This window comes from Drosophila rhopaloa, unplaced genomic scaffold (assembly GCF_018152115.1).
Source record: "Drosophila rhopaloa isolate 14029-0021.01 unplaced genomic scaffold, ASM1815211v1 contig_150, whole genome shotgun sequence".
NCBI classification, from domain to species: Eukaryota; Metazoa; Arthropoda; class Insecta; order Diptera; family Drosophilidae; genus Drosophila; species Drosophila rhopaloa.
In genome coordinates this window covers 845134-867621 of record NW_025335029.1, presented here as the reverse complement: position 1 = coordinate 867621, position 22488 = coordinate 845134, and the positions used below count along the sequence as shown (strand labels likewise).

The 22488-nt window shown below is 40.1% G+C and overlaps 2 protein-coding genes across 6 annotated transcripts in view; one reads left to right on the top strand and one right to left on the bottom strand.

Moving 5' to 3' along the window:
• Nucleotides 1–307: 307 nt before the first annotated feature.
• LOC108048288 (zinc finger protein 132) lies at nt 308–2878 on the top strand. Of its 2 annotated transcripts, XM_017128836.2 has the most exons (5): nt 308–668; nt 722–1247; nt 1314–1694; nt 1750–1917; nt 2769–2878. In XM_017128836.2, exons 1-4 carry the CDS (start codon nt 370–372, stop codon nt 1882–1884), a joined length of 1341 nt encoding a protein of 446 aa, XP_016984325.1. In that variant the 5' UTR covers nt 308–369; the 3' UTR covers nt 1885–1917; nt 2769–2878. The 2 variants fall into 2 exon arrangements, with proteins under 2 accessions (XP_016984325.1, XP_016984324.1); XM_017128835.2 differs by lacking the exon at nt 2769–2878 and having other exon boundaries at nt 1750–2743.
• Nucleotides 2843–22488, bottom strand: part of LOC108048287 — a 45147-nt gene continuing 25501 nt past the window's right edge. For 3 of the 4 annotated variants that reach the window (XM_044456662.1, XM_044456664.1, XM_044456663.1), the window contains exons 3-20: nt 18674–19405; nt 15283–15419; nt 13482–13669; nt 13318–13421; nt 12997–13248; nt 12534–12664; nt 11316–11498; nt 10135–10164; nt 6662–6853; nt 6190–6599; nt 5915–6130; nt 5528–5861; nt 5204–5470; nt 4960–5143; nt 4697–4903; nt 4437–4638; nt 4279–4372; nt 2843–2940 (exon numbers count right to left, since the gene is read on the bottom strand). In XM_044456662.1, the coding sequence (XP_044312597.1) occupies nt 2911–2940; nt 4279–4372; nt 4437–4638; nt 4697–4903; nt 4960–5143; nt 5204–5470; nt 5528–5861; nt 5915–6130; nt 6190–6599; nt 6662–6853; nt 10135–10164; nt 11316–11498; nt 12534–12664; nt 12997–13248; nt 13318–13421; nt 13482–13669; nt 15283–15419; nt 18674–19405 (3893 nt within the window). In that variant the 3' untranslated portion in view covers nt 2843–2910. The remainder of the gene's footprint in view (nt 2941–4278; nt 4373–4436; nt 4639–4696; nt 4904–4959; nt 5144–5203; nt 5471–5527; nt 5862–5914; nt 6131–6189; nt 6600–6661; nt 6854–10134; nt 10165–11315; nt 11499–12533; nt 12665–12996; nt 13249–13317; nt 13422–13481; nt 13670–15282; nt 15420–18673; nt 19406–22488) is intronic. The other variant, XM_044456665.1, reaches the window with a different exon arrangement.

The following is a 22488-nucleotide window of genomic DNA, read 5'->3' as shown; positions in this document are numbered from 1 at the left end:
CTCTAACTTAACTTTATTTAGCAAACATTTTAATTTATTAATCAATATGGATAATAATAATACAAATAAAACCCAAATTTCTAGTTTTTTATAAGTTTGTAAATTTATCTTTCCATTTTAATAATAAATCTTAACCAAAAATATTTGACAGGTTGCTAACGATATATTTATGAGAAGGATAAGCCAATTACCAAAATTCACAAAACCATTTTAATGCAATAGCTAAAATTTTTGTAAAGCTATTTATACATTTAAATTTCGATAGTCGATACTGTAAAAATGTCATCTCTAGTCTAATACGATAACTTCTTAATCATTTTGCAAACAAGTTGTTGTGGCTGTCACAAATATTCTTTAATTAAATGTTTAATGAATAATTCACCGCGTATAGTGTATGTGTGTAGCCTGTGTCTACGGCAATATGATCTCCAGGAGGATCTTCGTGGACACATGGTGTACTTCCATGGATACGAGCACATTTCGGTGCCCGCGGCCAAAAAGAAAACAGAAAAGACTTCAATTAAACAACATACAGCAGGCGGCAAGATTAACCAGGATAAACAATCAATTGAGCAGAAATTGGAAGACCCAAAACCATCGCCAACTGAACTGCAGCCCATGCCTTTTAAGGATTTCCGACTGGTTTTGAGGGCCAATATGCTAGCACCGTAGGTATTACCAGTAAATCATAAGAAACCGGTAGTAAATCTCTTCCTTAAAGGTGTTCTTTTGGCAAGGACTGCCCCTTCAAGTTTCAGGATGCTGCGAAAATGGATCTTCACTCTAGTTGCCACAAAGGCGGCAGCTTCTCCTGCTGCGAATGTGGATTGGAGCTGCCAAACTGGCGGCGCTGCTCGGCTCACCTATGGAAAACTCACCAGGTGGATGTGGATCTACTTGAGTGTCCCGCTTTTGATTGCAACTACAAGTCACCCATATCCGCTCTCGTATGGAGACATATGCAGGTTCATAAAAAATGGCGACCCAGGGTGCTTCGTTCTTTGGCGGCCGTCCAGCGGAGAAGGAAACTTAAGGGGCACCCCGGGGAGATCCCTGCTCAGCCTTTAGCTCCTCCACCGACAACTAAGAAGAACAAATACTATGCGGAAAAGACCTGCGAGATTTGCAATCGAAAGTTTGTCAATGGCAAGACTCTCTCCAAGCATGTGAAAACTGTGCACAACAAAATCAAGCCATTTATATGTAATGTATGTGGTAAGAAGACAGCGCGAAAGGCGAGTTTGATTGTAAGTCTTTGGTATTATGTGAATTGTTTCTTTTAAGATCTTGTAATGTATTTATTATCTTCACAGATCCACATGCGTCAGCACACAGGCGAAAAACCGCTGCAGTGCGGTGAGTGCAAGTTCTCTACTCGGGATCCTAGTGTCCTACACAAACATAGGCAGCGCCATAATAGTGAGGACACCCGGAGCAGTCTAAAGTGCACCCAATGCGAGTACTACTGCATCCAGGCCAATGCCCTTAAGCGTCATATGCGTCTGAATCATGCCCAAGCCTATCGAGATCTGTGCTGTGATCTCTGCAGCTTTACCTCTATAAATGCCGAACGTTTGCAAGCCCACAAGCAGGATCATCGACAGGGACTCATCACAAATTGCGAGGACTCCATGGATGCCACCCGTGCCGCCGGATTCAAGTATCCACGCAAGTTGGGTGACAAAAATGGCGAGGTGAGGTTATTTTATTACCTCTGGAAAATAATGTTTCAGCTTCAAATAAATTCAGATATCAGCAGACTGTTTTATGCCGCTGGAGAGTGTGGATTCGTTGCCACATGAGCCAGCTGTGGACACGGGTGGAGTAACCATACCAGCTCCTCCATCTGAGGATACACAATTCCCCACGTATTTGAAGGACTAAACGTAAAAATTTTTTTAAATTTTAAATTGGAATGTAAGTGAGAATTTTATGTTATTCTCTTTGACTCCCAAATTTATTCCATTCATATTAAGTCATTTATCATTTTGTATATTTATTTATATATACCTATGTATGTATGTATTTATCGACAATTTAATTTGTTGAATGTTGGCGTGTCCGTTGCGCTGTAAAAAGTTGTGTAGTAAATAATTTTCTCATGCAGTTTGTTTGGGGATTTAAATGCTTGTTTATTAAGTTGTTCAGTTTTTCCATTTAATTTTAATATCATTTTAGAATCTGATATGATTTTTTTTTCAACATTCGAATTATTTAGTCATGCTGGTTTACCGTGTTCAGTTTTAATTATCAAGTACGTTTTACTTTAAACTAATTTAAAATTTAAAAATCTACTCTGCTGGCGATAATCATCCGGTTTCAGTTCGGTTTCACAATCAGCGCTTTTTAATCTAGGTTACGACAGAAACATTTTCAATGGTTTTTTTTTATTTGGGCAGTTTCGCTAATAACTGGTTAAGTTTTTTAATATTTAATTTGATTCAATTAGTTTAGTAGTTGAGCTTTACGTTTGGTTTAATATAATTATTTACGCTTGAATGTAATCAGCTGGCCATCGCAGATCAAGTGATCTGGCGGTGCCTAAAATTATAATGTCCCTCCGGTCCTTTTGTTCGCTATTAGCAATTGAAATAAGTTACCACCGAGTTACAAAAGAATAGACTTTAACGTTTATTGTCTGAGTTTGATTCGATATCAAAATATGTTCACTATTTGAGAGTGCAAATGAGGAGTACAGTATAATGACAAATAAAACGCTCAATGTAAAATTGTTAATATCATACAGCTTCTATTTGTTTTATTTACAGTTCTTAAAATGAAGAAGAGTATCAACAAAAATAGCATTTCGACTGATTCACACTCTGCTGTGTTGTCTTTTTGGAGTCCCTGATCCCTGCTCCCTCCTTTTTGGCCAGGCCGGGCATTTTGCTTTGCTTTGATCCCCGAGCCTTAGATCTTGGTCTCAACGACGGGTTTTTTCTTCGACACAAAAAGGGATGTTCAAAGAGAGAATACAAAATAGAAAAGGATTCGATTAAGTCAGCTGCCATTGAGCCCAGAGCCAACAAACGAGGATTACCATGCAAAGATTGGTTTGGTTTTGATCTGATTGATTTGGTTTGGTTTGGTGGTGAGGGAGCAGGCGCTAGATGATGTGGCATGGAGCGAACTGTGCACTTTGGAGACAACAACATCAACAACAATGGGCGTGAGCTGACTGAATGACTTCGATTCGACTGGGTTTTGAGTACTTTGAATACGACGAGATACCACTAAGTTGTTGGCTTGATTTAGCTTTGATTATGCTGATATTATCCATGATCACTACAACGTCTATTAAACAACTAACGAATTCATCTAGCTTCTATATATATTGACATATTCGACTATCCAATGTGTCCCCCTGGCGACTAATTTACGTTTACGATGCCATCCATCAATCTTAAAATGTAAAACATGTTTCACTTACGATCTACTCTTGGAATTGTCGATTAATTTCCCTTTTATCCGCTTACTCCTTTTGATTTTTACTATTTATTTTATTTTCTTTTCATTTCTTTTTTTTGTTTTTGTGCGCCGCATAATAAATGCTGTGGGAGTTTCTGAAACATTCCCCAAAAAAACTAACCCTTCCCATCTGAACTCGTTTAGTCGGTTTGATTAGCATAGTACGATACACTTAAAGGCTATTAGGAAACAGTTGTATCTACATAGGTCTATGAGTACTCTGTTATAACCAAAGACACGAACCTAGTGGAAGTATTAACTGGTCAGATCTGTCCGATTTCTGGTCCTCGTCCTTTCGTGTTACGCGATCGTTAGTATGTACAGTGTGTGTTTTTGTGTGGGTCGAGTTGGGAAATCAAATCGAAAATACATACGAAAAAACCCTAGGCCTAGAAAATTGCTTATAAAATTGCGCGACACTAAAAAAAAGAACACGAGTCATCCGAGTCTTGCGATCTATAAAATAGAGGTTAATACAAATAGAACCAACGAAATCGTGCGATCTGTAACGGATTCGCTCTCATATAAATGCATTTTAAAAAACAGGTGAACGATTTTGATTCTGGTTTTTTGGTTTTGGTTTTGATTTCGAAAAAGAGTTGCCTTTTCTTTTGATCGTTTCATTGTTGCGTTTCGCATTCGCGTCAGTTGTAATTGTGGTTTCTGTATCTTTTGGTTGGCTTGTGGTGGCGATTCTGGTTTCTGTTCCGGGGCACAATTCTGCACGTTACTGGCCGTCGAGCATCAGACCGTGGTCACACGGTCAATCTCGACGTAACGCACAGAATTGTCGCTTTGTCAGCAAATCACCTCCTTTTCATCCAATACGGCCGTGTCCATTGAGCTGAGCGATTTGAGTCGCGTCTGCAGCACCGAGGAGCCGCGCAGCTTCCGTTTGATTTTCCTAAAAGAGTCCATTCCCCATCCATTAGTTAACATTTTCATTAAAACCCTTTTACATCACTTACTTGTAGGCAAAGGCAGCGAAAGCACAACACGAGAGCACAAAGATCAGGCAAAGGGTGGCCAAGATCTCGGCGGGCAGTTTCATTAAGGCCGAGCACTGCAAGAAGGTCTCATCATCTCCGGAAGGACAATGGACAACGCCATCGCACCAAACACTTGCGTTCACACAGGCAGCCAGTTCTGCACATTTAAACTGGCAGTCCTCTGCGGGGTTGGGATAGGATATAGATTTTATTCGTAAAAGATTAAATACGAAACCTACCGGCAATACTTAGTGTGGGTCGCGGAATCAATTCCATCCAGTTAAAGGAGTACTCGCCATTGCCAGGACGTAGAAACTCTACGCTGATGGCCCTAGATCGATTGATAAGCGCAAAATTGGGTCTCTCATTCCAACCGGAGCTGAAAATCTCCACAAACTCATAGGCACTTGAGTCCGGACTCAGTGGGCAGGCCACAATGGTTAGACCTAAATTATTTAAAAAGTGTAAAATATAATAAATTATAGAAAATATTGAAACCTACCCTCTGAAGTGGTCAGCACAGCCCTCGACTTGGTCTCACATCTCCAAGAATCTGTTTGAACATAGGTGGTGTTCAGAGTCTTCATGGGATTGTGTTTACTCAAGAATATAGCCTTCAGTCGCACATACAAGAATTTATTGCCATTTGAAGGCTCAATCAGCCAGGGTCTTGAGCGGCACTCCACCTAAAGGAGATAAAATTTAATTGTAATTAACATAATCAAGGAGCTTAAGGATCTACTTACATCTCCAAAGGTCATATCTATGGTGCCACTGGGTCCGAACTTCCGGCGACCATCCTTGCAACTTGTTGGCGCCTTGACAAACTCGAACATGCCCTCGAAATTAACCGTGTCCGGATCATCCAAGGTGGTCATGTTTTGGGCAATGAAGTGCACCTCCACGTCGCGACTTGTAGATGTGTACTCCACTGGCAGGTGGGATTGGTTGGAGGAGTTGCACATGCAGCCACGATGAAGTAGAATTGAATCGTGATAGGGCCGCTCAAAGATCTGTAAGGATAGCAATTAGTTTTTAAAGAAGTTTGGATTAAATTAGATTATATCTACCTCAATTCTGACATTCGTATCCCCATAGCAAAAAGATCGATTGATATCCTCATCAACACGGGAATAGCAAGCTCTATTGGTAGTTGTCACTTTTCTCATCTTGATTCTGACCCGTTCCCCACGTTGCGCCTCGAATTTGTAGATGCATTTCAGGTTCCTAGTGCCTCCTCTTCCGAATAGAAATATATTGCGGACGCTACGGAAAATGGCTGGATCCTTGCGATCCATCATGCTGCTGAGGAACTTGCGGTTGCAATCATGTTCCCCGCCTCCCCAGGGCAAACCATCCTGATGCAGGTCTATGAACTCGTACTTCAGCTTGAAATCCAGTGGTCTAAAAAGGGAGATTACCAGGATTATGTAAAATAATTTATAGGGAAACCCTACCTTAGTACTGTGGATTCGGTGTTACGCAGCTCTAGCGTGATGGCATCGCTGCTGGACACATAGCTCTCGGATATTGTACAGGGCCTGGCGTAGGTCTCATTAATATTGGAGCGATCACAGGTGCGGGGTATAGTGCCCCGACAAAATCTGGCTATCACATTGGTGGAGTTGTGAGCATAGTGACCCAGAGTATTATAGCTACTCGTTTCGCTGGCACTAAAGTTAAATAATTTGTTTTAGATTTACTGTTTTTCTATTTTATTTTAACTACCTACCAGTTCAAGTCTTTGCACACGGGTGCATCCCTTAGAGTTCCATCCCAGATGCGGAGCATTCCGCTGCAATCCTCCTGCGTTTGCAACACTCCAATTGCCCCCACCGATGTCTCATCTATCTGGCCAAATTCCGGGTCCAAGTTGAACTTCAGAATGGAAATCCACACCTTAAACCGGGAAAGTGGCTGATGCATCCCGGATTGACTGCTCGTCCTGCGCGACAAACTCAGGTGGTCAAAGGTCTTGAAGACGCCAAGTCCTTGCAGATGATACAGGCACGTGGAATTCGGGGCCAGCGAGTGCTTGGGACTCTCCAGGATGCCACGACCTGCTCCGCGAATCCAAAACTCGCAGGGCTTCTTGTTCTTCGAGTACGTGGGACTCTGGATGTCCACGAATTGAACTTCAACCTGCGGTGGTAAAAACAACGTCAAGTGGTTTGCTGGTTTTCCCTTTTGGATAAACCACTCACCTCCAGCTGGAAACCGTAGAGCGGGAGGACCTGCGACGAGGTGCCGGTGAAGGTGCCAAACGGGGACGTGCTGAACTCGACCAAAAGCTCCGGGCCGCTGGAAACGGCCGCTGGCACTGCCTGACCGCCGCCGCAAAACTTCAATATGATGGGGTCACGTGTGGTGTAGCCGTCGTACACGGTCACGTAGTCCTGCGGGTGCGAAAGGACACCGAGAGAGAGAGAGAGAGAGAGGGCGAGAGAAGAAGGAGAACAGAGTGGGTGAGGAGAGAGCGAAATGAGTGAGTCGGGCGACAAATGTGGGTGGTGCTTGTTGATTTCACCATGTGGGTGACACTAACTAACTACACAGTGAGATAAAACTCCTAAGTGTCTTATAAATAGAGATCCTATCCGTGGCATTTTACATTTTTAATATCGTAAACATAATGATGTCCTTAGCTGACATAAATAAATATTAAAGTAGCAATTTAGAGACTATTAAAAAAAAAAAAAGGTAAAACATTTAAGACAATTTCCGAACGACGACAATGTGATAAATAAAAAAAAGAAAACAAAACAAAATATAATATAAAAAAACAAATAAGCTTATTACATTATAATTAGTAAGCGATTATAATAGTCACCGTAAAGGCCTTAAAAAATGTTAGTTTTTAAAAATATTTTGAAACTTTGTAAAATTAATTTGTTCTTCGTTTTTGAAAAATGAGGAAATAGTTGGTTTAAAAACAATAACGAAATACTGCAAAATTTGATTCATAGTGTAGTAATTGAAGTTAAAGGCCGAGTGTGGCCAAAAGAGGGCGGAATGAGAGGGCGGGGCTGAGTCGAACTGAGTGGGAAAGAACGGTAATTGCTGTAAAGAAGTGGACCCAAAGTGCAGCAGGCTCTCGTATTACTTAATGGCCACTGTACGTATACGTGATTTTTGGTTACATTCCGCTTCCCAGGACGATGGAAAGTAATGGTGCGGTGTGTTAGTTAAGGGTAAGGGGGTTATAAGGACTTCGAGCAGGTCTAAGTAGTTGAGCACAATGGCTTTGATGTGTCCAACACTTGATGCCCACTAAATGTCAAACATTTTAAGCTCATTTAAAGTTTGTTTTAAATGAATGAAACATGTTTATGCGGTTTTTCTAAGGGTATATTTAAAGTGCTTCGTGGTGGCAAAGGCCTTTTACTAAATTGAAGTCTGAGGGTATGTCTGAAAATGTTTGCCAGTTTTTTGGGGTGACTTTGGTTGTTAAAAAAAGGTGTTGATGGAATTTAATATACTACAATAAGGTTAGACCTCTCAAAATTTTAAAAAATTGGAATATGATAGTACCCAACGAACTAGCAGATTTGAAACTGTACTTTTATATTCAAACATTGAGTTTTGATATCAACAGCATATTGCTTATTCATCTTAACCATCGCACTGACTATAATTAAAACATTTATTCAGATGAGCAACTTGTTTCGTATTTTATGGTTACTCAAAGGTATCATAGTATTATTACCTGAGTTGGCAGTTGCCATAAACGTAACATGTTCATTTGTGTGCGGTTTCTACTGGCTTTGGCATTTGGCGCATAATTGTGCGCATTTTAATTGAGTTGGCCTTGCGCGGTGTGGGTGTAAATGGTGTTTCCATGGTGCTACTGGAATTCGGACTGAGTCCCTGTCCACGGGCATTTCCTACCTTTGGCCAACGCATGACAAATTAGTTTTGTGGCCAGGGACTTTTTGCATTAATTTAGCTGAGGTTTCTGTTTCCTGGTCGCCCTTGTTTGTGCATCTGGCCGCAAATTTAAACTATGCCAGAAACCGCAGACCAGATTCCGGACCGGAGCCACAGTCCGCACACCCGTGCCAGTGGTCCAGGTAATTTGTGACCACAAATTTATTGAAAGCGCGGCATTTGTACAAATTAGTGGAGACACAGATGGGGGATATATAAGGATAAATGGGGAGATTACGTTTTTCCCTCTATATCAGCAGAAGGGGTTCCCAGGCTCACAGGGTAAAAAAACTATATAGCTCGCTTAAAATATAAAAAAAGTTTGCCAATTTATTATTTTAATCATATTTTTAGGTGATTAAATGCAAATTAAAGTAATAATAATGAATATTTTAAATCATAATTTTTTTACATGCTTACGTTTTTGTTCATTGAGATGAAAAAGTTAATTTCAGATCACACTAAGCTTGTTTTGCTTTTTTATTTGGGGAAAACATTTGAATGAAAATGTAATAAAAATGTGTATTAAAATACCAATTTGATAGTTTATTTTAATGGATTTGAATGGCTTTTTTCCATGTGTGCACTCCTGTTCCCGTGCCCAGTTTCCCATTCCTTTCGTTGATCTCAGGCTGCTGGACTCTCGCCATCCGGCGATTATTCACACATGCCGCACCAAAATGGCCAGCACTTTTGGACATTTTGGCTTAAGAGCGCGAGACAAAAAGTGGGAAAAAGTCGGTGGGAAATGGCAAGCGGAGGACAATTTGTAGGCAGAGTGCACAGGCCCAGGGTCCTGCAATCCTTGCAAATGGCGCTAACGTCCGAGCGGATTGCTTTCCAACTGAATAAGCAAAAAGTAAAGGGGTTAGCCGGCTAGGTCTCCGGGTTAGGAGAGTCCAAAGTGTAGGAAGGGATTTGCACGCCTTGCTGCCACAACGAGCATTTAATGGGGGATTTACTGAGGGCCGGAGCACAGGGGTCACATCCTCCCCTGTCAGAGGGATTTTGTTGCGAAGCGAAATTGAATAGTTGCTGATGACTAAATGGGCAACTAAAAGCAAAATTCCTCGACACGGAAATCGTCAAAACGTTTTAGTGGAGATTCCCCATCCTCCCTTTTTGGCTAAGAGGATGGGTATAGGGAATGGAATGTCTTTGACCGCTGTGGCAGATCAGCTTAAAGCGGTCTGAATGGAGCCCGGAAGTGGGAAATCCACCAGGAGTGGCATCCTCTGCTCTTCTGCTTTTGTATGATGAATGCCCGGGGCAATTATTTACATGGGACCCAGGCACGCTCGTCCACTGATGTCCTTGATGCCCTCAGACCTCAAACCCGCTTTGTGTGCGATTTATGATGTGCGTGCCAAGTGTTCATTAATATAAATCCAATGACAGATTCTGCCCCTCGCGTGTGTGCTAATGAATATATTATCTAGTCTATAGATATCCCATAGATGTCGATTTACCCAGATCATTTTGATTTGTTGTTTGTTTGCTGGGGTTTAGCGGGCAGTGCATACATTTAGCTTGATTAATTGTTTTCGAACAGCGAGAGATGGCAAATAATTGTTACTAATCGTGGGGGGAGATACAAAGAGAGAGTGAATTGTGGGGTGAGGTGGGTGGTTGGGTGTCAGAACTCAAGTGCTCACTATTTCTACTACTAAATTGATTTGTGGCATCATGAGTTTGTATTGAATTGAATTGAATTGAACTGAGCGAGGTATTTTCTTTAGTCTTGCATTACCGTGGATTTCCATTTGGGCTTTACATTTTCCTATTGGAGAAAATATATACATATATTTATAGGTACTTCAGCATTTACTGGATGTATAGCAATTTCTAGTTTGGTGCAGTTTAAGAAATTAAGTGGTTTTCAAAAGAGAAATTTTCTAAGGGTTTTGGGGTAAAGACTGCATGGCACTGGGATAATCCGAAGATTTTCTATCATCTTCTTTAAAACTTCTACCATTCTCTCTTGTTTCTTTTTAAATCCTACTCCTTGCTATTCCAGCTTTTTGCATTTTCAGAAAACAAGTGCATTCTTAAAGGATACATTTTCTATGGGGTGCACAATTGAGATAATCCGGGGAAAAGCAATTAATTCCCCCTTTATTTTAACAGTGTTCTGGCACAGAAAGTTTTCTTATTCTAATTCTCTTTTTTAAATCCCTCTCCAGTTTCTTTTTTATGTTTAATATAATTAAAATGCCTTAATGATGGCCTAGTTTCTTTCAAGCATATACCTTTCGCCAGCTTATTTAACACTTCGTATCCCTCATATTTTCCGTTTTGCCGGCTTATTCTCCATTTATACTCCATTCTGCATACACAACGCTCATTAAGAGCTCATCCAAAAGTTGCCCCTTTTAAGTTGGGGGCTTTATGGACTCCAGTACGAGTCCCGCTCCCCGATGGCAAACAAAAAGAAAGGCTACGAAATTAACACTTCCCGCGACTGGCTAGAGAAGCCTATCGAGTGCTTAAGGCAATGTCGGACGGAGGACTTCGTCCTGGAACTCGGACGAGGACATGGACATCGGATGTGGAGGCGCACACACAATGCCGGGGCAATGACAGTGGAAAATCGGAGGGGAATACGGGACGGAAGGGAGTGCAAACAACTGATTTCAGATTTTTGCTCATTTCTTTTTCAATTTGTCGTTTTTTGCGCAGTTTTTCCACCAGTTTTCCACCCCGAATTTTCCCGCTGGCCCTGTTCGCCGGCCACTGGCCAACAGAGGAAGTAATTTTTATGCTGGATCTCTCGTTAAAGTTGGCAAATGCAAACACAGAGCAGTTCATCGCAGGGACATTTACAAATACAGATACAGATACAGGCGAGATACTCAGATACAGATACAGATTCAGATAGATAGAGAAGAGATAGAGGCGGAGAAAAGTGCATTTAAAGGCAGATTTAATTACCTGAATGTAATCGCAGTCATTCCATGTTTTCAGCCTGGGCTCGAATTTCTTATCCTTGTCGCTGGCACTCGGTGGCGGTGCCATTTTGTTCGCCGTGGCCGTTTCCTGGGTGGAGATCCAGACCAGATTGCCCTTGGGCTGTTTGACTAGAATCAGGGCGTGTTTGCCATGGGGCACGTCGTGCTGTGTGGACAGGAGAATTAAATGCAAATTAATGAGCCGCAGCGCACAGAATGTTTTGTTTGACAGTCCCATTCCCCCCTGCTGGAATAGAAACAGGAGGATTAATTGGAGCATTTAAATTACGCAAAGTTCGCTCCGCGGAATTTTCTGCCCGACCTTGTAAAAAGTGATTGAAATTTGTATTTCTTCTTATTCAAATGGGACATTTGATTTATACGACATTGAAAAAAAGAATTCTAATTCTATTTCAGAATCAGAAATAATACAAAAATAAATATATACAATTTTAAGCTTTTGTTTTTTAGACCTTTTTGCTAAATTATTTAATTTGTTTCTATATATTGACAAAAACGTTCATATAAGTAACAAGTTTCTAAAAGATTTCAGACGTTTAATTGTTTTTAAATAAAGTAAAGAAATACCTATATTAAAAAAAGTGACACCATGTTGAATGTGTTTTTTATTTCCTGGTTTCTGTAAAGACTCTACAAAAAAACTTATCTATACCTGTATAAGCCGGCTTTGCCAATGACTTTGAACTACGTGACTTCCAAATATAGCCAGCCACATTATGCTCTGTACAAGCCGAGGAGCCAGTAAACAATTTGTAATTTTAAAAGGACGTCCACAGCATGTGAGACCTTTAACAGTTGATTGCCAATGGCAACGGGTCCTGCCAGGAGAATCCCCGTCGGGCTGGAGCAGACATATTAAAAATGCCAAGGAGGCTGGCAACGCTTTAGACGGCAGTCTCTGCTCCTCCAGTTAATTATAATAAAAGCCCATTCTATTTTGGAATGTAAATTGCCATTTAATTTTTTCTCTCTTGATTTTTGAACTTTGTTGTGGCATGAATAAAAATAAGGCAGAGCGCTTTACGCTTTGGCTGTATTTTTATGACCCAACAGCAAGGATGTCCGCAAAATCCTGCGTTGGTAGGAAGTGTCAAACCTTTTTGGCCTGGCACGGCTTGTAACCCGGAACATTAGACTCGCTGGCTGGAGTTTAATTTCCTTTTAATTGTTCTTTGCTCACCTGTCGCACTGCGTAGTAGCAGGTGAGATTGCGGGGATAGATGCCGGGAAAGTTGGGCGACTGCAGGCGGCAGGGCTTCTTGTCGCAGTCGCTGAAGATCCTGGAGCAATACGTTCCGGGTATAAGGTCACCTGCGAATGCGAGAAACAGATGTCACACCCAGAAATAATATTTAATGAGTCATTAAAAGAGGTATTAGCTAGGAAAATTAATTTATATAAAAATAAAGTCAAAAAATAGGAATTTTCAGAAGACTCTCAATTCAAATAAGTGCTTAAGTAAAAATTATATTTAATACTATTCCTAAAATCCTGTTATTATAATATCAAATATAAGCTAGTTTGATATTTAATTGATTATATTGAAAAATGAGTATAGAAGTGTTTTGGTTTTTGGTTCAACAAAATAAGAATAGTGAAATAGTTTTATAAGTCATACTAATTATTTTATTTTCTAAACTTACCCAAATAGTATTTGGGCTCCGTGTAGTTTTGCTCGTCCTTGGCCAGAGACTTTTCCAGCGAGGCCATGAAGGTCTTGTTGTTGGCATAAGCGCTGAACAGACTGAAGTCCTGGCCATAACGGTCCGAACGGGCTCCACTGGAGTTGGTGAAATCCTCCAGGATACCAGGTCCACCACCACCTTGTTGCTGCTGCTGCTGTTGTTGCTGTTGCTGATTAAGGAAGCTGCTGCGGTTGTGCCACTGGGCCAACTCTGAAAAAAAGGGAACAGTTGAGTGGATTAGGAACACGCCTCGACCTCAGTCCCTGTGGTCGCACGCACCTGCCAGCTTAATGCCCCCGTAGCGGGTCACCGAACTGTCCCTGGACAGAACCTTGTATCTGATGCGGAAGTCGAAGTTGTAGCCACTCTGATCCCTCGCCAGTCTGTGGGTTATATTTACACATAAATCGGGGTCAGTTAATTATATCGGACGCGGTTCGCACCTGTTCAGCCGGATGGTGAATATCAGGGAGCGGGTTTCGCTGTAGAATAGCACTGGTCCCCAGGAGCTGCCGCACCACATTCCACCGATGGGCGTCCGCGCCGACTCCGCTATCTGCATATATCCGTCTGGACAACCCTCATGAACGTACGAGGTGAACCTGCCAATCGTGAAGCTGTCCAGGGTGACCTAGGGCGATTCGGACAGTGAAGATGTGAGATATGTCATAGCATCTCTTCTTTAGGAAGCCTTAAATGCCCCTAAAGCTTAATTTAATATTAAGCTCAATTCAGACTATATTTTCCTACATATATACACATTTTCCATTTATGTTTTTAGTAGCTTTTAATAAATAATAACCACAGATTAAGCTGTCTAAAATAAGCTACTTGATATTTTATTTTTGATAACCCTATTGTGGACAACAAAATTAAAGATTTTGTTTCTTTTGAGTTAGAGTCACAAAATCGACATCATAGATTATCAATACACGTATTATTTTTAACGTTAAGAAATTTCAAATCTTTTTATTGTTAGGTAAATGCACTTTTTAATCTTTGACTTTTATAACAGTTGTAATATGGCCAAAAACTCTGTTTACCTTACCTACTTTCTAAATTCCTTTAAGTCTTAAGCTATATTATTTTTTAAGTAGTTTCGCATAAACTCAGCAAATATGTTTAACCATTTAGAAAGGGAAAATTTGCCTGAACTCCCTGTTTGTTTTTCAATTACATAACGATTTATTGTTAGCTCCACCATCTAGTAAAGGGAAATGCTTCTACTCCTCCCGATGGCATAAATCTGCTGGAATCTAGTATAGTCTCTCTGCTGGGCATAAAATATTTTCAGGATGCGCCGAATGGGGGTGTCAGTAATAAAGTTTCGGTCAGTGCTCGTAGCTCAGTGGATATCAGTTCCGAATGCTCTTGGGACGCACTCGAGCATGCCAAAGGCTTTGGCTGGCTGCCTGGTACTCCTCCTTCGGCTCCTCCTCATCCTCCTGCTGCCCCAGCATCCTTCATTCCAATTGGAGGTGTGAAGTGGCGTAATAACTAACAGGCGCCGGCACTTGCTTCCTGTTGCCCCAAAATGGGGTGGTGGTGCAGCATTTGCTACGCTCCAGCGAGTGGCTTTGAAATCAATATTGCTTCTGCCACCCACAATCCACAACCCATTTATTCAATGCCCCCTCACCCCCGTCTTCTGCCAGCGCCATTGTTGTTGCTTATCTTTTAATGGCGTAGTTTATCCCGTTACAAAATGAAATGTGAAAGGCAATGGCAGCAGCAGAAAGAGGAGAACCTCTGCAGTTAAAGGTACACCGGAAGAATAAACTGCTCAATTAAATGTTATTTTTTTTGTAAATCTTCATTGTGGTTTGATATCCAACGCTTTTTTTACAAATTAAACAAAATTACCATTTTTATAAAAACTGTAATTGATAAAAATCGAATTTTGTCCTGACTACTCAACATTTGGCAGCAAAAAGTCCAATATATAAATCAACCCCATTTTCTGTTTTAACCACATTATCATACATCATTAATTAATTTGATTTGAAATACCAAAAGGATATGAGATTGTTGCATATTAAAATAAACTCTTATCATCAAATAACCTATTTTATTTAATGCAAATTTATTTAATCTTTGATATTATTTAATATCCCTTTTTAATAAGATCTTAAAAGTTCTAATTCACTTGAGCGCAATGCAGATTTTGGTTGTAACTCAAAATAAAATAACCCTTTATGGGTAATTTTTTTTGTGTAGCTGGATTTGAACCCTGACCCGACTCACCTGCACCACATCGCCATGTTGGCCACCTGCCGCCGTGAAGGTGAGCACACACACAAAGGGCACGCGATCCTGTTTGGGGCGGTGCAACTCCAGGGAGTACGTCTGGCCGATGTCCCCGTAGTAGGTGCGATTACAGCCTGCAAATATATATTAAACGCAATTAGCGTTAGTTTGGCAATTAGTTTGTTTGCCTCGCGCGTAACCAGGCAACCCAAACTGATATATTCCTTTCCAAAACCCAAAAGGGGGATACCCCCGAATGAACCACAGAGGAATGGCAATTGTCGCACCATAAATCATCGCCAGACCAAGGCAGATGCTAACACAAAGTATCAAATTAACATAACATTAACTTCATATGCAAACTGATTGGAACGCAAAGTAAACTAATCCATTTACTTGAATAATTTAAGGTACTTAACTTTTAATGTATTCGCATTTTGAATGAGGGTGGCAAATGTGTGCCACACAATTTGTGGAACATTTATTCAACTTTGACTTTAATATTAAGTTAAGGAAATGTTATTTACTACTTTGTCTTTGGTTAAGATTGCTTTTATTAATTGCAAAGAATTAAGTCAACTCAACATTAACATAATGTGCAAACCTCTTTCGAGGTTGGAAAATATGCTTAAATAAATTTAATTGATGACAAATTTAATAATGCTTATTGTGTTTCCGAAAATTAAAGCTTGGGAAATTTCCCTTGCAAGCTGTATTTCTTGGCTTCAAAGAAAAACTAATTGGATGGTTGTACAATGTTTATTAAGCTTCTGACTGGAAAATATGTTTTCGCTAATTTAATTTGCCTTTTTATTAACTTTATTTATTAGCTCCCTTTGTTTTTGTTTGTTTCAGATTATTTTAATGAAAAGGAATCCAAAGTTATTTTTGTGTTTGTGCTTGGAATAGATGCTCTGAGAATTTTCCAATCGAATTGTTTTCGGTTAGCGAATAAATAAAAAAACCATCGACTAACCCTTTTCCCAGCTTTCACTCGATTACGGATTCGAATTCGGAATTCCTTTTCATAATTGAATGACCACAAACTGAAATGATTTATGCTTGTGCTATTTGCATTTATGGAGTTAAGTCCTACTCTTTGTAGTTGTCCCCAAAATAAAGTGAGAGTCATGGCAAAACTATTTTGCATGGAAATTGCCAATTTCTTGTGGACCGCTTCAGGATCCCGTCCTTTTCCTCGGGCGTTTCAATTAGTTTTATTAAAAATGCATACGAATCTGACAGAGACAGGCGATGCCGACAGCCCCTGGATAAAATAATTCCATTCGAATAAATTGCTCAAGTGTTGGTAGTTGTGCTGCTCTAATTGCTGTCTGTGCATTCAATCAAATTTATTATGCGCTCAGCCATCAATAGTCAATTAGATAATTATGGGATTGTAGGGGAAATCAATAGACCCCGCTGTAGGCGTATTTCCAATTTGATAGCCTTCCTGATTGTCAGTCTATCTGTCTATCTGACAGGCCTGTAAGCGATTTGCTGGTGGGCGGAGGTCGCGGAGGCGTGTCTATAATTGCCACTGCAATAATAACTAATTATAAGCATTGAGCATTTAATTATAGTTTTTGGGTGGCAGAAAAACTTCAACAGCAGCTAACACAACTTTTAGTGAATCGATTACGGCGTGTTCGATTGAGGTATTAGAATTTATATCTAATTAAATTCGCACTTTTTAAACATATTTACAAATATTTAACAGTTTGTCTAGTACCGATTTATAAACGAATTTTTTGTATTTGTGGATATTAATTAAAGCTTGGAAGTTTTAATTTGCTAACAAAAAGTAAAGTAGGTATATATTATATTTTAAGGGAATTAAATATTTTCTTTTGGACAACAAATTCAAATTTATATCCCTACTATTAATTTAAAGATCTTATCGTGTGACTCAACAATTGCTGATTTAAACTATATGTGGTAAAGTGGGACTATTATTCTCTAGCAACATTCGCTCCCAAACAAACCCAAACACAAACATATTTGCCCGCTCGTTGTTCAATTAAAACCCCACGAATTGTCGCTGTCCTTGTTCATCGTGGTGATTGTCCCATACTATGTCCGCCCGTCTCATTGAATGTCATTGAAAAATACTTAATTAAATTCATCAACGCTTGACATGACGCGCCCGGGAGCATCAGAAACAGTAGCAGCAGGACTTCCCGGGGAGGAGGCAAGTGGAGGGGCTTACTGGCAGCCAATTGGCAAAAGTGAGAAGTTCACTTTGCCGCCATTATGAGGGCCAATGGAGGGCCAAAGTGGGAGGGTAATGGGTGGGTGGGTGCCAATCTGTGTGGTGCTCCATGTGCGAAAGGGGAGTGCTTAATTACATTTACACATGGAGGCCGTGTTTACAAGAGTGGCCAGTGAATGGATGCAGCGGAGGGAGTTGATTGCCGGACGGTTATGGGGTTTGACAAGCTTGATTGCTTCCACGTTCGTACCTGCCTGCACTCCATGAGGATTCAGGCTGGAAGCCATTGGGACCCTCACGAATCGATTTCGCGGGGGATATATGGCCTCATTTCCCAGACAGTTTGGGGGTATATTCATTAAACTGGCAAGTTGGTGATCGAAAGCAATTAGGGAATAAGTAGCAACAGATCGTATACTTAATTTAATATAAAGAAAATAGAGATTTCTAAGAAAGACATTCGTTGCTAGAAAAAATTCATTATTTTAGCAAAGGTTCTTAAATTGCTAAGGTAAAATCCTTTGATTTCATTAGTGAAAAGCTCTAACAAGTTAACGGAATATTAAACACTGCGTATACGCAATCAAATTATTTTTGAAACCTATTTAATTGGTTTTAGAAATCCTATTCCAAAAGACTTATTTGTATTATGATTCTAATCGAAATAATATTTATTTGTTTATCAAAATGTATGGGTGAATTATCCCACAGTCGATATACCCGCATTTTTAATTACTACCACTTTGGCCATCAATCGGCTGATAAATTGGATATACAATGCCCTTTACAGGCCATTTCAGGTTGTTTCTCATTATGCTCCGCTTTACATAATTGCTTCGACACATTGTTGTAGTGCTTGGGTTTCGTAACTGAACTTTTCTCATTTCAACACACTCAAAAAAAGTGTAAAAACATGAAGTGATTATTTTTAATTTTTCTATTAAAAAATGAATAAGAAATATTGTTTTGGTATATCTTGTAGGTTTTCTTTGCTAGAAAATTTGATCTTTCTATAATGATTTTAGGCTAAGTGGAAAGGTCTTTAACGTTTTTAAATTTGAGGACACTGCCTCCAGTTATCGATCTCCTAAACACTACGTTTAAGATGGTGTTGTTGGTGCCTTGACTTTATTTTTCAAATCTTTCCTGTCAGTGCTATATTTTGGCTTTACTTACGTGTGCAAAATCGCGGCTCATCGCTGCCATCACCGCAATCGTTCAGATTGTTGCAGTACTTGCTCAGCGGAACGCATCTTCCATTGGAGCAGCTGAATTCGGCGAGGGAGCATCCCGTCGAGGAGGAGCCGGGTGCCAGTTGCAAATTGGCAGGTTTGCCGGGTCCCAAAGAGCTGGAGCTGGATGGGGAGCCAGCTGTTCCGGATCCGGAACCGGGTGCAGCTCCTCCTCCTCCTCCTCCGCCGGCAGCAGCTGCTGTGGCAGCCATTCCCAAACTGATTCCCAGGCAGAGGAGCAGCGTCAGGGTCGCCGGAAGTGGATGTCGCCGCTGCTGATGTTGCTGCAACTGCTGATGTTGCTGCTGTTTCGGTTGCTGCAATCTATGCTGCTGCTGCTGCTGCTGCTCCGATTGCGACTGACAATGGTCGCTGCAGCTGGAAGTCATTGTGGATGTTGCTGGTGTTCCTGTTGCTTTAATTGCACGACATTGTGTTGGATTTGTCGTCGTTTGCAGCACTTTCAGCATTTTAGCCACATTTCTGTGTCGTTCATTTGGCAGCCATTTTCTGCGCTGCCTCAGTTTGCACCTCGTTTCTCTCAGTCTGCTGGTTCCATTTGTTGTTTTATGTATTGCTGGGGCAGTGTTTGTTGCAATTATTCGTTGTTTCAGTTTCTTTGGCCTTTTTCTGCTTTTGTATTTCTGGCGCCATTTCAATGTCATTACTGTTGTGTCTGAAAATAATGGTGAAATTGTATATTTCGTTATTTTTTTGTATGGTAAAAGTAAGTAAGTATTTTTCAAGATGAATAAGAAGACTTTATAAGATTGTTGAGAAAAAAAATGTTTCTTTTTCTAATATAATTTATTTCTGATAAAATCACATATTTTTGCGATTTTGGTTCACCTTGTGACCTGAAAATGTTGTTTGCTAATTGATACTTATCATTTGCACCTTTCAATTTTTTGCATATTTCCGAAACTTTTTTAAAGAAAATAATAAATAGAATTTTCTTTATTTATTATTTAAAACACACCTTATTTGCACGTAAATTGAAAATTATGAGCACATTTTAATTTTGTTAAACAATTAAAAATATAATTGAATTCCGAGCATGGTGATTAACAATCTGACTTTTTCAGAGGTAATAGTTTTTCTCTTGGGGGAAATAATTTAAAATATTCAAATGCCTTGGGCAAACAAAATTCCACACGCCTCACTGCCCGATTACACGCCAAATTTATGGCCAAATATTTATCGATGCGAATATATAGGAACATTGGAATAAATTCCGCGATGCGGCGAAGCCTTCGACCAATGAAAATCATAAATATTTGCAGCGTAAACAATTTCTCTTCATGTTTTTGTTTTTTACCCCCAACTCATTTTTTTACTGTGATTTTCCGTTTTATTTTCTGGTTTTCCTGCGACTTACTCGCATATTTTTCACGCCGAGCTAAGGACGAATTTTTACGCGCGTTGCACATTATGGAAAGTTACGAGTATTTTTGCTCGGTTTTTTTTTTGTTTTTTCGTGTTGTTGCGCTCGCTGAGCGTGTAACGGTTTCATTTTGTCCTTGTTTTCCGACTTTTCCACGATCCACTCTACACAATGGATATATGCATGGTGGTCTGGCCCGCCAGTCGGTCGGAATTGATTAATGTGTTTTCAGTGCAAGTATGCCGAGGCATACGAAAAAAGGGGTTTTTCTGGAGGTCTGCGGGGCTGTCGATTGCAGCTTGCCAGTGATAACGATGAGTAGAAAAACAACAGCAGAGCGGAGACTCTCCTCCACCTCTGCAAATGATTTATGAATGTTGTTCGGGGCCTTGCAACGCATGACCCCAAAACACTGTCCACCAGCAACGCCGCAGAGTCGGCAAGTCAATGAGTGCCGCTGGGAAATTATAGTGTTCGGCCAGCGAGAGCGAAAATCGCGGAAAAGCAGGCGAAAAAAAACTAGTAGTTGCATAATTTTAAATTAGACACTCAGACATGGAGCAGACGACCTGCACGGAAGCTGGCAGGGAATGGTAATGGGTTGGGTAAACGGAGGTTTATGGGTGAGTGTGGAATGGGGACGAAGGGCAGGGGAAATGGCATTGGATTCGGGGACAGATTCAGAGATTCGGCGGCGTCAGCAGACTGCAGATGACGCCGGCAACCAGACGGAAACTGATGCCCATGTTTTTTTCCAGCCAGCTTGTTGCACAAGAGAACACGAAAATACCAGAGGTTCATTTCGAATCGAGGGAAGTGCAAACTTTTGGTAAACTCCCCGAAAAGTTAGTAGCAATAAACTTTTTTACACAAATTGGCTTTGAAAGCGAATTTATATCAAAATAAATTAGCTAGATGATGTGATTAAAGTGTAAACTTGATATTTATACGTATTAATATTTATTTTAGATGCAAAACTTCTAAATGTTGTAAAAAAAATTAATAGTTTTTCTGTTGATAGGCAAAAATTGTCTGGAAAAAATATTAAAAGCAAAAATTCCGATCAAAAAAATAGATTTGCTTAAATAAAGATTTTTTTTGGGTAAATAATAAAAAGAGTAACTTTCTAACTTAAATGTTAGATACGCAACATGTAACAAGAAGACTGAATTAAAGATGAAATTGAAATTAGCTTCATCTTCAACGACTTTATGATGTTTTTAAGAACTTGACTTTCTAACCAACATGCCTTTGGGGATTGTAGCGAAGCCGGCATGTTGTTTTTAACATTTTTATGGCTGAACCACTTCGCCACTCCCAATTTCGCCTTGCAGTTGGCCATTACAATGTCTGGCGTCAGTGAAATTCGCCACAAAATCGTGCAGTGGTAAAATTATCCCCAGGAGAGGGGTCGAAAACTGGACGCTGTCTAGTCGTGCATTAAATTGCTAATAAGTTTTAATGGGGCCAACTTTGTCTCAGCCAAATGCGCTGTCCTGAAGGAAAACATTTTCATTTAAATGGCTTTCTCTTAACTGAATGTCAAAGCATTTGTGCAATTATTCACGACCCGAGAGCGTAAACAGAAGCTGTTTTTCTTTTTATCACTGCAGTGGCTTATCAACTAGGAGACACACGCCCAGATATAGCTATCCCGATATCTGTTTACGAGGCAGAAGATGGATATGGAGCTGCTGCCGCTTTAATGGATCTCAAAGGGATGGCGTCGATATCAGCTTTCGTCAAGCACCAGGATGTGCGAATGCCCCCCGCCCTGTTTTCCCACAAACGTTGACTTTCGTAACCCCACATTTTGCGGGGCTGTACAGCCAGCCCCTCCACATATGCAAAATAGTTGCACATAAAAAGTGCCGAAGGACTTGAGAATTCTTGCTGTCAGTTGTCGTTTCTGTTGCTGCTGTGTTGGAATTGTCGGTAGTCATCATCGTCTTTATCATCGTTGCTTTTCCACTGGCTCACGCTCATCCGCAGTAACTTTCTGTGGCAAGCCGGAGTGTGACTTTAACTACGTTACACGATGAAGAATATCTTATAAATGTCAGAGCGCACTTCTTAAAGGTGAAATGTAAAAAAATAACATTAACTTTTAAAAATAATGGTCATTGGAACATAAGTTTCTGTTAAAAGTAATCATTAAATATACGAAATTTGTTTACAACAAATGTCACCAAGACTTTAGTCCCTTCACCTATAACATTACAAATATTATTTACTAATATCAAAATTAAATTTTATAGTTTATTTTTAATTTTGTGGTTTGTTTCTAAAAATGTATATACATTAAAGAAAGATACTAAGGATTATTTAGTAAGTATGGTTAAAATATTTCCAGGACAGTTTTTATTCAGTCAAAC